Raw genomic sequence first — 12,769 nt, 5'->3', positions numbered from 1 at the left:
CCTCCTATTTGAAGCATACTCAGCTTTGATACGTGTCCCACAACCTGGACAAAAGCTACACTGATAGGGGCTAAATAAAACAAGCTCAGAAGATTGAGCTAATAAGTGATTGTATGTCAGTCGTATTTGTACGTGCGAGTTTTTTCTTTCTGTTTTTTTTTGTTTTTTTTTAAGTACAAGGCAACAGTGGCGCTTTTTGCAGACTGCCAGAGTCCAGAGCACCCCGAAGCCCCTCTGATTCAAAACATTACGGAGACACATTGCTCACCCACGCACACACACACACACACACGCACGCATGCACACCAGGATATTACTCAACAGGGCCCATTAATTAGCTTATTTAACAAGCCAGGTGCTTTCATACTAAAACAGGGTAGGGTGTCATGATCTAGCAAAGCAATCTTTTTTGTTTGTTTGTTTTTTTGACAGGCCACGAGAAAAAGAACAGTCCAAATACATATGTGGGATTGCTGGGAACCCAGCCCAGCAAAGACGGCAACAAATAAACAAAACAAAAAACAAGTAAAAGTTGTGAACCGGTAAGCGCGCTCTCTTCGTCTTTCCTGTGAGCACCAGGCAGCCGTGAAAACGGCGTTTTAGAGTCTCCATTTTTGCCGAACTTAAAGAAACAAAGCATGAAAGAAAAAAAAAAAAAAAGTCGACATCACAAAAGTAAAATAACGAGTTGTTTCAAAATGAGGAGTTGGAACTTCAGGACAGTCTTTTCAGCTCACAGTGTCTCTCCAGAACAGCTCAGTTGGGTCAGGAAGTGAGGGAGGCTTAAAAAGATGTCGCACCACCGCGGCGGCGCTTCCGTCCACTTTCGTCTCCCCCTTTTCCACGGGTCAGTCACATGGCTTTAGCGCCGCGTATAAAGATAACAGTCCTGGTAGTTAAGAGAGATGTTTAGCAGACATTCGCAATACTAGTATCCAGTACGACAAGAGCATTCTTAGATCAGTCCGGGAAGTAGTTGCTCTGCTATTCTATCCATTAAAAAAAAAAAGAGTTTGTGAGTGAATGAGAGAGCAGAGGGGGCTAAAGTTAAGCGGAGAAAAGATGCAGGACACACTGCTTGTACGAATGTCTATGTGTAAACCTACCTGGGCCGTCTAGCACGGTACAACATGGTGTGTATTTTTTAAAAAAACAAAAGAACGAGTGCTTCAGTCTGACTACCAGCCCTGTAAATGTCCACTGAACAAGAGTGCTGTGAACTCGTCGCCTCGCATGGCCCCAGGGTCTGTCTGGGCCTTTTCTGTGTGTCGGTGTGTGCGTGTATGTGCGTAATAAATGACGCCGGGTGACGGGGGTTGAACTCAAGGCAGTAAGCAGTCATCGGGCCCGTCGCTGTTCGAGGCCGTGTCTGAGCCCGCTGCGTCGGAGAGGACGCGGCCCGAGCTGACGATCACCGCCCGCCGCTGCTCCTCTTCCCCGACACAAGCTTTCCCCTGGGTGCCCTCGATGTGCTGGATCGCCTGGGGAAACAGGAGACGTCAGACAACAGCACCATCTAGTGTTCACACCTGGAGTTTTCCTTGACAACAAACATCCAACATTGAGAGCAGGTTGTTTTTTTTTTTGCCAGAATCTTACTTGGACGATGGTGTCCAGGTTCTGTCGAGATGTGGAAACTGTGTTGATCACGGATGTTGGGCCCATGGTTACCACGGTAACGTGATGGGGCTGGGGAGTCTGCGCGGGAGCAGGGACGATGACCGTAGCGTGGTGTGTCGGCGCAGGAGGCGTAGCAGGGGCCAACACCTGGGGAAAGGAAGCAGTCGGGATATATTATTCCCACGTCATCCTCTTGACCAGAACCTCCACCGTCTCCTACAACAGCTGGGCGGAAAAAATGAGTCTTGGGGGAATTAAAAATCATTGGTTTGACGAAATGTTTGTCTTCACAGTGTCTTTTGAGCAGCCAAAAAGAATCAAATGACGAAGGACTACGTTTATTCTTGTTCGCAAAAACTAAAAATGTATGCATTAATACTTTGTTTTTATCACTTGATGCAAAAAGCTTAAGCATTAAAGAATTCAGTGTCTGACTATCTGCTGTGACCATTCTATCAATAAAATAACAAAGGATGAAAGAACAAACAAGCATAAAACCAAACAAAGGAGCTATTAAAGCCTAATCCTAAAACACATCAACATAGAATTTGTGGGATCTCACCTGGACAACAGATAACTAAATATTTCAGTCTTTGAGAAAAGAGGGAAGCATTTTAAGTTATTTAGAGAGAATTCCAGAGTTTGGGCCCACTAAATTTCAGAAAAGTTGATGTTCGGATTTACGCTGCGTCGGAATGAACGTCTGAAGATAACAGGGGAAGTTGTAAAATTAGTCTGGAAGGTCGTGTTTATTATTAACTTATTCATACATAAATATGCATGTTTGTAAAGTATTAAGATATGAAATTTGTTTTGAAAAGATTCTTTTATGGTCGACTGTATCAAAGGCTTTCGATGAATCCAGTAAAACACCAAGTGCAAACACATTTTTAGCCAGAGTTGTCAAACTTTTATCAATGACATGTAAAAGAGCAATTTTTTTTTTTAATGTATTCATATTTTAATTTTAAAATTATTTTATATGGCTGCCAATTTTTTAAATATAATTTAGGGGAAAAAGGATTTGCGGCTGTTTGTAATTACGATCAACTCAACTGAATATGTAAAAATAGTGTCTGAACCGGACTAAAGGTTAAAGCTCAACAGTATCAACGTTGATAGGAACCATGTTGGTAACAAACCACAAAGTAAATCAGCTCCACAGTCACCTTTTCCCTGGATGTTAGTTATTTCTGAACTGATGGCAGATAGTGATTTAATTTATTTTATAGTTATTAAGCTCTACTTAGCGAGACACACAGTGTCAAATGACTAATGTAGAACGTATCAAATCATCTTTTATTACGAGTGCCCATCTGCCCCAAAGAGTGGATGGGCATGCATCATGCGGAGATTGATTTGGCATCATGTTCTGATGGGATAAGCCAGCAGAAACAGGATACCGGGGCAGCAGAAAGACGTGCGAGCGAATCATTTAACACACTGTAAATCTGCCCGAGCTGTCGACAGCTCTAACTCTGGACTGTCATGTGCAAGTATGTCTTTGTGAAATCTACAGTACACTAATGGATTAACGTGTGTGTGTGTGTGTGTGTGTGTGTGTGTGTGTGTGTGTGTGTGTGCGCACGTGTTTGATGAGTTGACATGATTGACTCAGTCCTCAATCATGTCAAATGAAAATTGTAACTCTTAAGACTTTTTAACTTCATGTATGTGGCTTTGTAAATCCACATGATAATAAACATATATTGTGGCGTTTGTGTTTGAAATACTTGACATTTAGGTCATTTCTTTTATCAAAGTGAAGCTGTTTAAAAAGATTATAAAGTTAGTTTTTTTCTTTTTTCCAACCTTTCATGCATAAATGAGTACCGGTGTCCAACAATATAAGTAAGAAACAAATATATATATATGCTGTTGCTGTTGGCAATATATATATATACTTTATGTTCCTCCAGTTTTATCTGCATAGTGCAAATCATCAAAAATGTAGTTGTAGAGGCAGAAACACAATATTATGTGTGTTAATATTATGAAAAGTAAATAAAGTACTCATGTAATCTACATGACTGGCTTTCACACAGTTAACTGAGTTGAGTCGAGTCAAATAACCTGATCTGACCTGTTATATAGAATAAAGGGGTTTTCTGTTTTAAAAAAAAAAGTCACACCTGCAGAATAGAAGAAGTCCCCGAAAAACCAAATCTGTTAAAAGATGAAAATACTCTTTTAGTTTCACCATGTCAGAAATATTTGGGATTATTATTGTAGCAAAATGACGGATTTTGGTCTGTGTAGGTTTGTGTTTGTGCTTTAATACATGCATGCGAGAGTCTGTATTAAAGAGTTGTTAGTTTTATCACGAGAAAGAAAGTATCTGTATTCAAAATGTGAAAAGATGTGTATGTGTATAACAATTTGTATATGTATAATATTTGATCATGTGTGCGTACAGAGATCTGTGTGGTCGTCTTCCCCTCCATCTCAGATCAGTGGAGTTGATTACTCTCCTGCCATGGTACAAATGACGACATAAGGAGGGTTTTATTTTCTCCGAAGTGAGAGTGGAAGGCTCACACATCGAAAAAGTCTAAGTTCCACTTGTAAACATCCAGCCGGGTAAGAGCTCACATGGCTGGAAGACGTACATAAAAGCACACGATACGTGTGTGTACACAAATCAAGATACACACACACAACTCGCCAAATAAATGCAACTACAATAGCCCAATTTCTAATAAAAACAGAAGATCCACTACTTTTTTTTTTGCTTCAGACTTACACTAAAAATAGATGTCTGAGTGAATCCGGATTTGATTTACACTTTCAGTAGCCAACTGTTGTGTGTCTGTGTTGCCCGGTCAGTTCAAGCCGGTGTCCCGAGATGACAGTGGACTTCAGTACGGAGGAGAGTTAAGATGCCTTTGCATTTCTGTTGGAGGGTTGGTGTAAGTGCAGGATGAGCCATATGAAATTTGACACTGCTTCACAAGAAGAAAAAAGGAAGAAGTTTTTGGTGTGAAATGCAAATTACATTAGGTTGGTTCTTTTTTTCCTGTTTCAGATGAAAAGACAACTGAACTGCAAGCCCATAGAGGAATGATAACACTTGTCTTCTTCATTCAGTGCAGACTTTGATTTGCATCCTGTATTCTATCATTTAGTGTGAATATTAGCACGGGGGCGTTTTTCTCCTCAGCGTGTTACAGTTGAAATGAGTCACGGTGACTTGCAAATGCTTCTAACCTGTGGGCTGTGGGCTGGAGTGAGGTCCCTCTCCAGCTGTTTGTGCCCCGGCAGACGGACAAGCTCTTGGGCCTGCTGTTCCTGGAACTGCTGAGCGATTGCCTTCAGTTTTTCTGGATACAGCTGGGCATCCAGGGAACGCATCTGACAAATAGAAATTAGCAGGACCGTAAAGCCAAAATAACAGCGATCAGCAGACGCACTCTCAGACCGCTGAGATCGTGCTCCCTGCGTTGTTGCTTGTCTCCCCGTTACCTGATCTTCCAGCATCATTCTGACTGAGCGCTCTTTCTCCAGCTGCTGTCTCAGCTCGATCATCTCCCTCCGTAAATCCTCGGTCTTCTCCTCCTCCAGGATGTCTGGAGAGCCGATCCCTTCATCTTTCTCCTCTGCACGCCTCCTCTTGGGAGAGGAACCGCTTAACTCCTTCAGTGGGAACCCAAAAAAATAAATAAATGAAATATGGAAGTCCAGTTTAAAATGTTTGTTAAAGTTGATCGTAGTGAAGGACGGGAAAAACACGTTTGCGAGGAGGTTGTGATTCGTCTTCACCTGAATGATTCGCTTGAGTTGACTGTTCTGCTGCAGTAGCCGCGTCTTCTCCTGCTCCAAAGTAAAAATGTAGTCCGCTGTCTGCTGCAGGATGGCGGCCTGAAGAACAACGCAACAATTGAGTTACGAAAGCGGATTCAGACCTGTAAACTTATCATCCCATCCAAATCTGTTAACGACCCACCTTGCTGAGCTTCTCGCCATCGCTGTGTGGGATGAGTGTTTTAAGTGACTGGAATCCAGCGTTGATGCTCTGCATACGCCGACGCTCGTTGCTGTTGGCGATCTCTCTGCGGATTCGCCTCTCCTGGTCCCGGGCCGTTTCTGGGGTCAGAGGAATGTTGGCCAGACTGGAGGGAGAAGGCCAAGGAGTTAAGATAAAGATGAAAAAGCACGAAACAAACAAATGCTGCACATAGAGCCTGACCGGTTGACTGGAGTCTGCTTGTATCAAAACCTACTCAGGTTTAGAGTAACAACTCTAACTTTCTGGATTTGAAAAAATAGTTGAACCCCTCATGTCACATGCAATAAGCGCTACACAAACTCAGTTGATAGAGAAATTCTCTGCAAGCTTCCCATAGCATCCTCTGTATCAACTCCAGTATCTCTGCGACCTCTCTCGCCAAGCTCTTATCTGTACTGACTCAGCTGCCTCAGTGCAAACACTGGGAACAATTGTGCAGACACAGATGAGAAAAGGAGTGTGTGTGTGTGTGTGCAGGGACACACAGCGAAACACACACGCAGCAACACTGCAGAGGCATATTCAACAAACACATCCACTGCCAACACTGGCCAACTGAGCTCCAACTTCCCGACCACGGACCACTGCAGTGGAAGTGCCGACACAAAGCGGACAGGTCGAAGCTTAAAACATCTTTATAAGCAGCGCAACGCTAAAACGTGTGAAAGTTATTCTTTGAGAATTGTTTGTGATTGAGTTCATTTATAAAAAGTGTCAGGTGTTTAATGTTTAAAACAGACCCCGGGTATTGAATGAGGCCCGTTGGCTGGGCATTACCAACCCACAAGGGGCCAATGAAAAAGAAAATTTAACAAATATGAATGAATATACATGCTGTTTACAATACAACTGTTTTATTTTCAAGCTGTTTGCTGTAATTTTTCAATGCTTAAAGATGAAGCTTGTGAGTATTTTGTCTAACAGAGTGAATAATTGTTCCACTGCAAACTTGCGGACTCATAACACAAAAAAACAACAACCAAAACATATGCCAGTGTAATAATTTGAACCCGCTCATTGGAGCGACAACATCCCCAAGTTCAAGTCTGGGGTCATGCAATGCAGTGGAGTTTGAATGTTCCCCCTATGGTTTCCTCTGGAAGTCCAAAAATATGCATTTCAGACTAAAACAAAAATTACTTCAAATGACCCTCAGTGATACCTGTGAGTTCAATTAAGGTCAGCCCTCCCCTCTGGATACGAATTGAGCAATTGAGCAGGTTGGACGGATTGGAGAACTGAAGTCATCTTTACAACAGAAATAGTTTTTATTGTGAGCCATGTGGAACTATAAAGTCTAATGGATCCTGTATAGCAAGATTAAAATATGAAACTTGTACAATGCGATTAAAATGAGACATTTGCTACCACTTCACAGATCAAATGCTAACTTAATAGATAAATCTTTTTTTTGCTGTTGTAATGTTAAAACAATTGAGATATTTTTTTATGAGTTGCAACCAAATGTGGGCTAAAGGGTGTCCTTGTGGTACAGAATTAAAGAAAAATTAAGATTTATGTCACCTTTCTGCATTATAAAGACCCATTTTAAGTCATACGTGTATAACATGTTATTTTGAGTCACTAATGAGCTGAAACGAAAAAGCGACTACATTTCCCAGAATGCTTTTCTGCCAGCAGCAGCAGATCCCTCCGCCTCCCTCTTCAAAGAAGGCTGCGGACGTATCGACGGGGCCTTCCGCGACACACACACACCCCCTTATTAATAACGCCACTTTTAATATTCCGGCCTCCCCGCGAGCATTAAAAGTCTCTTTACCGGACACGCAACGGTAAATGTGATCCATCCCCTCTCCAAACACGCGGTCTCTGTCGCACCACGGCCTGACACCAGCTCGGTGCTCCGGCAGCCTGTCCGTGTCCTCCGCCATTACAACAATGCGGCAGGCAGCATGGCAGAGGTGCGGGATGAAAAGACGCAGTGGAGGCGGCTCCGCGGCGCGCACGGGACGCGCTCAAACGCCACCGAAACACCGCCGCCGCGTCAAACAGTGGCGCCTGTGTCAGCAGCTGTGCATTTTAACACATGGGAGGTGAAGGAAAACAAGGCTCCACGGGGCAAGAAACAAACGCTAGACCCCCCCCCCCACCCCCGTCACTTTTAGCTGAAGCCACAAGCATGGCCGCACTACCCACAATAACTTCAGCTCGCAGCGAGGGGACCAGCAGCCCCCGAGACCCCGCAATCGCACCGCAGCACGCCACCTGGCACGACCCGTCCCCGTCTGGTTAAAATCTCGGCCCCCACGGGAGACAGCGGGGGGGATTATTTGAGGATAAATGGATGCGGGGATGCGCTCCGGAGCGCAGTAGCAGCGTGGTGTGCACGGAACCACGTGGTTTGTGTTTGTTAGCCACAAAATGCATCGATTTCACTGGAAAATGTGCAAAATAACGGCGCACGGCGGGTGCCCGGGTCCGAGCGGGAGCCCTGCCGTGATGTGCGGCACAACAACCCGAGTGTTAGTTGAGAAATAAAGCCCGCAGCTGCCCGGGAGCGGGTCGTGTACACAATAACAGATCACATCAAGCATGTTGCCTCAGCGACGTCGCTGTTAAGTGCGTGTGTGCTCGCGGCAGATGACTTAGAACAATAATAACAATCATACACACGGCCGTGCGGCGTGGATCGCGTGAAGAATACACACCTACAGAGACCACCAATCACTTCTTTCTCCGTTTTCCTGAAATGTTGCAAGGAGGGCACCTTCTGAGCTGGTACCATGAAATACTCCATGCTCGCCTCTCGCCAGTTTCGTCCCCCCCCCCCCTAAAAAAGAAAAAGAAAGAAAAAGAAAGGAAGAAAAGAAAAAAAAAACACGCTCCGTGGAATAAAAGCAACAACAAAAATAAAAAAAAAAACACCGTGATCCGACGAGGGTGAAGCTCTAACAGGAGATCTGAATCCCTCTTCGGTGTAATATAGTACTTTCAGGCTGCTGAGAGTTGTAATGTTACTCGACTTCCAGCTGATGGGGTTCCCTCGTTGTGTGTGGCGCTCTACCTCTCTCTCTTTCTCTCTCCCTCCCTCCCCTTTGCTTTCTCCCTCTGCATGACCGTGTGTGCGCGTGTGTGTGTGTGTGTGTGCGCAGCTGATCGGATGGCTTTCAAGGCGGGAAACAGCTGGTAGGAGTCACACACTGCACTACCAAAAGCCTCCTTCCGCAGAGACAGGGGAGGGGGGACTGCGCGTAAACAAAGGACCATCCAGCGCACAAACACACCGACTGCACAGAGGAGATCAAGAGGATATAGAGGCTTTAATGGGGAAAAACAACATAAGTAAATGTATAGTATATTATCAATATAGTCTTTCGATTAAAAAAAAACTAAATATATATATATATATATAATCTTATTTACATTTCACTTTAACCTTTAAATGTTCCAAGCATTAATTAAAACAAATGGGATTGATGCACGCTATAACAAAGAATACACCTTGATTCACTCCTTAAATCTTTCTTTAAAGGCCAGCAGTCACCCAAATGTCATTTGCACCTTGACAGCTCAGACTGATAAGTAAATAAAGAGCGGGACTGTCTGCCACAGGGGCGGATACTCCAGCAGGGGATCAGCTGACGGACTGGCAGCGCCGCCTGCGCAGCAACAGCGCACCGGGGAGGGCTTTTAGGGACAGACAGCCTGGATCTGCTGCTGCTGCTGCTGCTGCTGCACAAACCGGTCTAATCACTGCTACTCACCATTTTAGGTGTGTGTATCGTTTAGATGAAGCCCTGCAGCACAGACACACACACACCAAAGCCATAACGCAGGAACATGAAGAGGTGCTGCTTTTTTCTTTTTTGTCTGTTTTTGTTTTAGTAACCAGTCCTCAAACAAAGGCTTCTGCAGCTCATTTTCACAACAGCTGGAAATCATCATCATAAAGGAAAAGACACTACATCACGTTTAAAACGTTGACATTTATTTATTTATTTTTGTTAAATAGCCCAAAAATGTCTAATGTTTCTTTTTTTTTATCACCAGCATAAATAAGCCATTTTATATATATATATATATATATATATATATATATATATATATATATATATATATATATATATATATATATATATATATATATATATATATATATATATATATATATATATATATATATATATATATATATATGTGGATTTTTTTTTCTTTTGTGTCCCGGTGTTTTGTCACAAAGCTTTGAGGAAATTGATGCATATGACCAAATACAAACCTGAACTGTTGTTTTCTTCGTTTCATCTGAGGTCTGTAAATAATCGAATATTAGAGAACAAACATCAGGGAATACGATTCAGGAGACGTGAATAATTGGGCGGCTTTAATGACAATACATCTATTTTAACACACTGAATAATTCAGTTCGGAAGCAGACATTTTAGCATTAAACAGACTCCCAGAGGTTTCCTGGGGTAATCCAATCCACGTTGTTTTACGCCCTCTAGTGGTGGCAAGTGAAAACCTCAAGAGGCCCTGAAAAGAACTGTGAGTCCTGTGGTGAGCGGTTTCATCCAGCTGATCAGACAACGTGATCAATACAGACACACATCTCTGACGTACAGCTCTGACACATGTTGCAGATTGATTTAGACAATGCTCTTCGGGTATCTTCATTAAAAGTTGTTTCAAAAGGTGTGAATTTTGATTTATCAAGACATTTGCCTCAAAACGCATTCATTATACCAGCCTACTTGTCTACCCCAATGAGCCAAATTGGCTTCAGGGCCACAATTGGACATGAAAAAGCCACAATTAAAGTTTTTTGTATGAATTTCCTGGACATTGCATGGATGTTTTGTCTGGAAGTCATTTGAACGTCAATGAAAAAAACTAAAGTGTGACTCCAACCGAGAATCAAATCCACATTGACATGCACAAAATAGCCCCTTACATACGTTAACCCGCATCAACAAAACAATAATTGACACCAAACCATGAGAATTAGATAAAGAAAATGGTCCAGACTACCAGAGATCCAGTCCTCAGCACCATCATAATACAACACAGTGAATATCAATAATACAGTTTATGGACATTACCTTCAGACAGAAGCCACCACAGACCTGGCTCAGCTTCCTGTTGCTCCTCCTCAGAGTCCCCCAGCCTATTTTTCTTCTGAAATCGGAAATTTACGAGGCTTCATTGTTTGAAATTGAGCGGCTGTATGATTAGTGACGTTTAAGACGAGCGCCCCCATACTTCAATGGTGAGGACAAGAACTGCATGCAGGCCGGCAACTTTATTAAAGCCAAAGAGCGAAGATTCACCCTCATGCACAAATAAAAATAAATTAAAACTAGCCTAATGTTACACATGATCATAAGAAAACTGAAAACACACAAAAAAAAAACAAAAAAAAAAAAAAGGAAATGCATAGGAAAAAACAGCATTTTACCAATAGTTTAGAGACCCCCCCCCCAAATTTTCACAAATCATGTTTTAAGGGAGGCTCCTGTCCCGAGCCCCCCCTTGGCCCCCCGTGGTTCGCTCCCTGATTACACTGTTATTGTAATGTAATCTTAAACTCATTTCACATGCAACATTTTCCGCAATGGATTCAAAAACGTTTCTTCAATATTATTTTTGTAAAACTATTTCATAATTGTAACCTTATGATGTTGTTGTCGGAGCTAAATGGGATTAGGAAAAACGTCAGCAGTTGAAAAATGAGGATAAACCTTTGGCAAAATGCTGAAATTTCTTGACGGTTTGAAAGTGTACCAGATAAATGGAGTCTTGACCTTTAGATTGGTATTTAATAGGGTTGGTATACATTTCTTTTCCTCATATATTTAATGTGTGGTCAAGAAAAGAGATGCACTTAATAATGATGATATAGTGAGACATTTATATTTAGTTGGTTGTGAATAATGCTGTGAGACAAATAAAATAACATTCAGATGTTGGATTTGAATCTTTGCTGATGAGCAGCTAAAAATGACGATGGTGCCATTTTTTTTTCTTTTTGGTGTTCTATTTTGTTGGTTTCGGCCAGCCGACAGTTCCAAAATCCCAAAATATGTATTTGGATATTTCATACAGAGTCGAAAATGTTTTTATTTTTGCTTGCAAAAATATTTTGTGAGAAGTTATGTTTCAAAATATTTATGATGGATTTACTTTTTTTTTTACAAACCTGACCCCAACTTAAAGACCAGTGTTTTATGCAGAAACCACATAGTTGTTTGAGAACTATGGTGCAGTGTGTTGTTATTCACCACAGTTCTTAACGATATAATGATAATACATTTGAAGTTACACTGTGATTTTGAAATTTTGCGGAGGGACTGCGAGTAAATGCAATCACCTGTCTGAAACAAATACCCCCATGGCCAAAAGCCAACCTGAAGGCTCGAATTCAACCTGCAAGATATTGACTGGAATACTTTCATTATATATAACTGCTGTTGCTAATTTATGTACCAGGGATTTTGGTTTTTATGTAACACTCCACTGAGACCTGAGCTGAGGATCAGATGAAGTGAAACCTTTTTTCTGGAGTATTGTCACTCCTGTCAGTGTGAATATGCAAAAGAATGTATGAAAAATGTAATATACTGCCAACAGAGTGCTTGATTTTGTGATATCTGACTGTATTTTGCATGAGAAGGCAATGTTGAATATGCTATTACAGTCGGTGGAAATTGCTCGAATTGTGCTTGTTCTGTTTTTGTAAAAGGATATTAACTGTGTAGCATGAAATGGAGTCTTTTTCATACCTTACTCGCCTCTGCACTAAAACAAGCAACAACAAAAAAAAATGAAATGTATGTAAACACTCAGGTTACTGCTCCGGCCCCTACACAGAACGGAATCATGTGGCCCCTGCACTAAAACAGGTGTGACAGGTCTGGACTATAGCCAGAGACTTTCTATAATGTGTGTTTTCTGCACCGCAGGCTGTCAGAATCAGTGAAAACAAATATAGTCTGCGGTTTATAGTTTATAGGTGTTGATTTGATTCTTTCAGAAGTAAAAATGGAATAGAGAGTCTGACTGCTTCCATGGCATCAGTGTGTTTTCACTGTCTGGGGACAGCCTGTTGCAGCAGATGTGGTGGCCAACAGGAGAGCGGAGATTCCTCCAAAGAACGTCTGGGGAGGGAAACATTTAGCAGGACTA

At 42.1% G+C, this 12,769-nt stretch overlaps 1 protein-coding gene across 2 annotated transcripts; it reads right to left on the bottom strand.

Moving 5' to 3' along the window:
• Positions 1 to 170: 170 nt before the first annotated feature.
• On the bottom strand, positions 171 to 8,715 carry tfap4 (transcription factor AP-4 (activating enhancer binding protein 4)). Of its 2 annotated transcripts, XM_080487702.1 has the most exons (7): positions 8,296 to 8,715; positions 5,564 to 5,729; positions 5,380 to 5,478; positions 5,083 to 5,253; positions 4,828 to 4,971; positions 1,600 to 1,767; positions 171 to 1,481 (listed from the first exon to the last, which is right to left on the bottom strand). In XM_080487702.1, exons 1-7 carry the CDS (start codon positions 8,382 to 8,384, stop codon positions 1,323 to 1,325), a joined length of 996 nt encoding a protein of 331 aa, XP_080343828.1. In that variant the 5' UTR covers positions 8,385 to 8,715; the 3' UTR covers positions 171 to 1,322. The 2 variants fall into 2 exon arrangements, with proteins under 2 accessions (XP_080343828.1, XP_080343827.1); XM_080487701.1 differs by having other exon boundaries at positions 172 to 1,481; positions 4,828 to 5,253; positions 8,296 to 8,693.
• Positions 8,716 to 12,769: the final 4,054 nt, after the last annotated feature.

This window comes from Lipophrys pholis, assembly GCF_963383615.2.
Source record: "Lipophrys pholis genome assembly, chromosome: 19".
Classification (NCBI taxonomy): Eukaryota; Metazoa; Chordata; class Actinopteri; order Blenniiformes; family Blenniidae; genus Lipophrys; species Lipophrys pholis.
The sequence above is the reverse complement of the archived record's forward strand: the minus strand, read 5'-3'. Positions and strand labels throughout refer to the sequence as shown.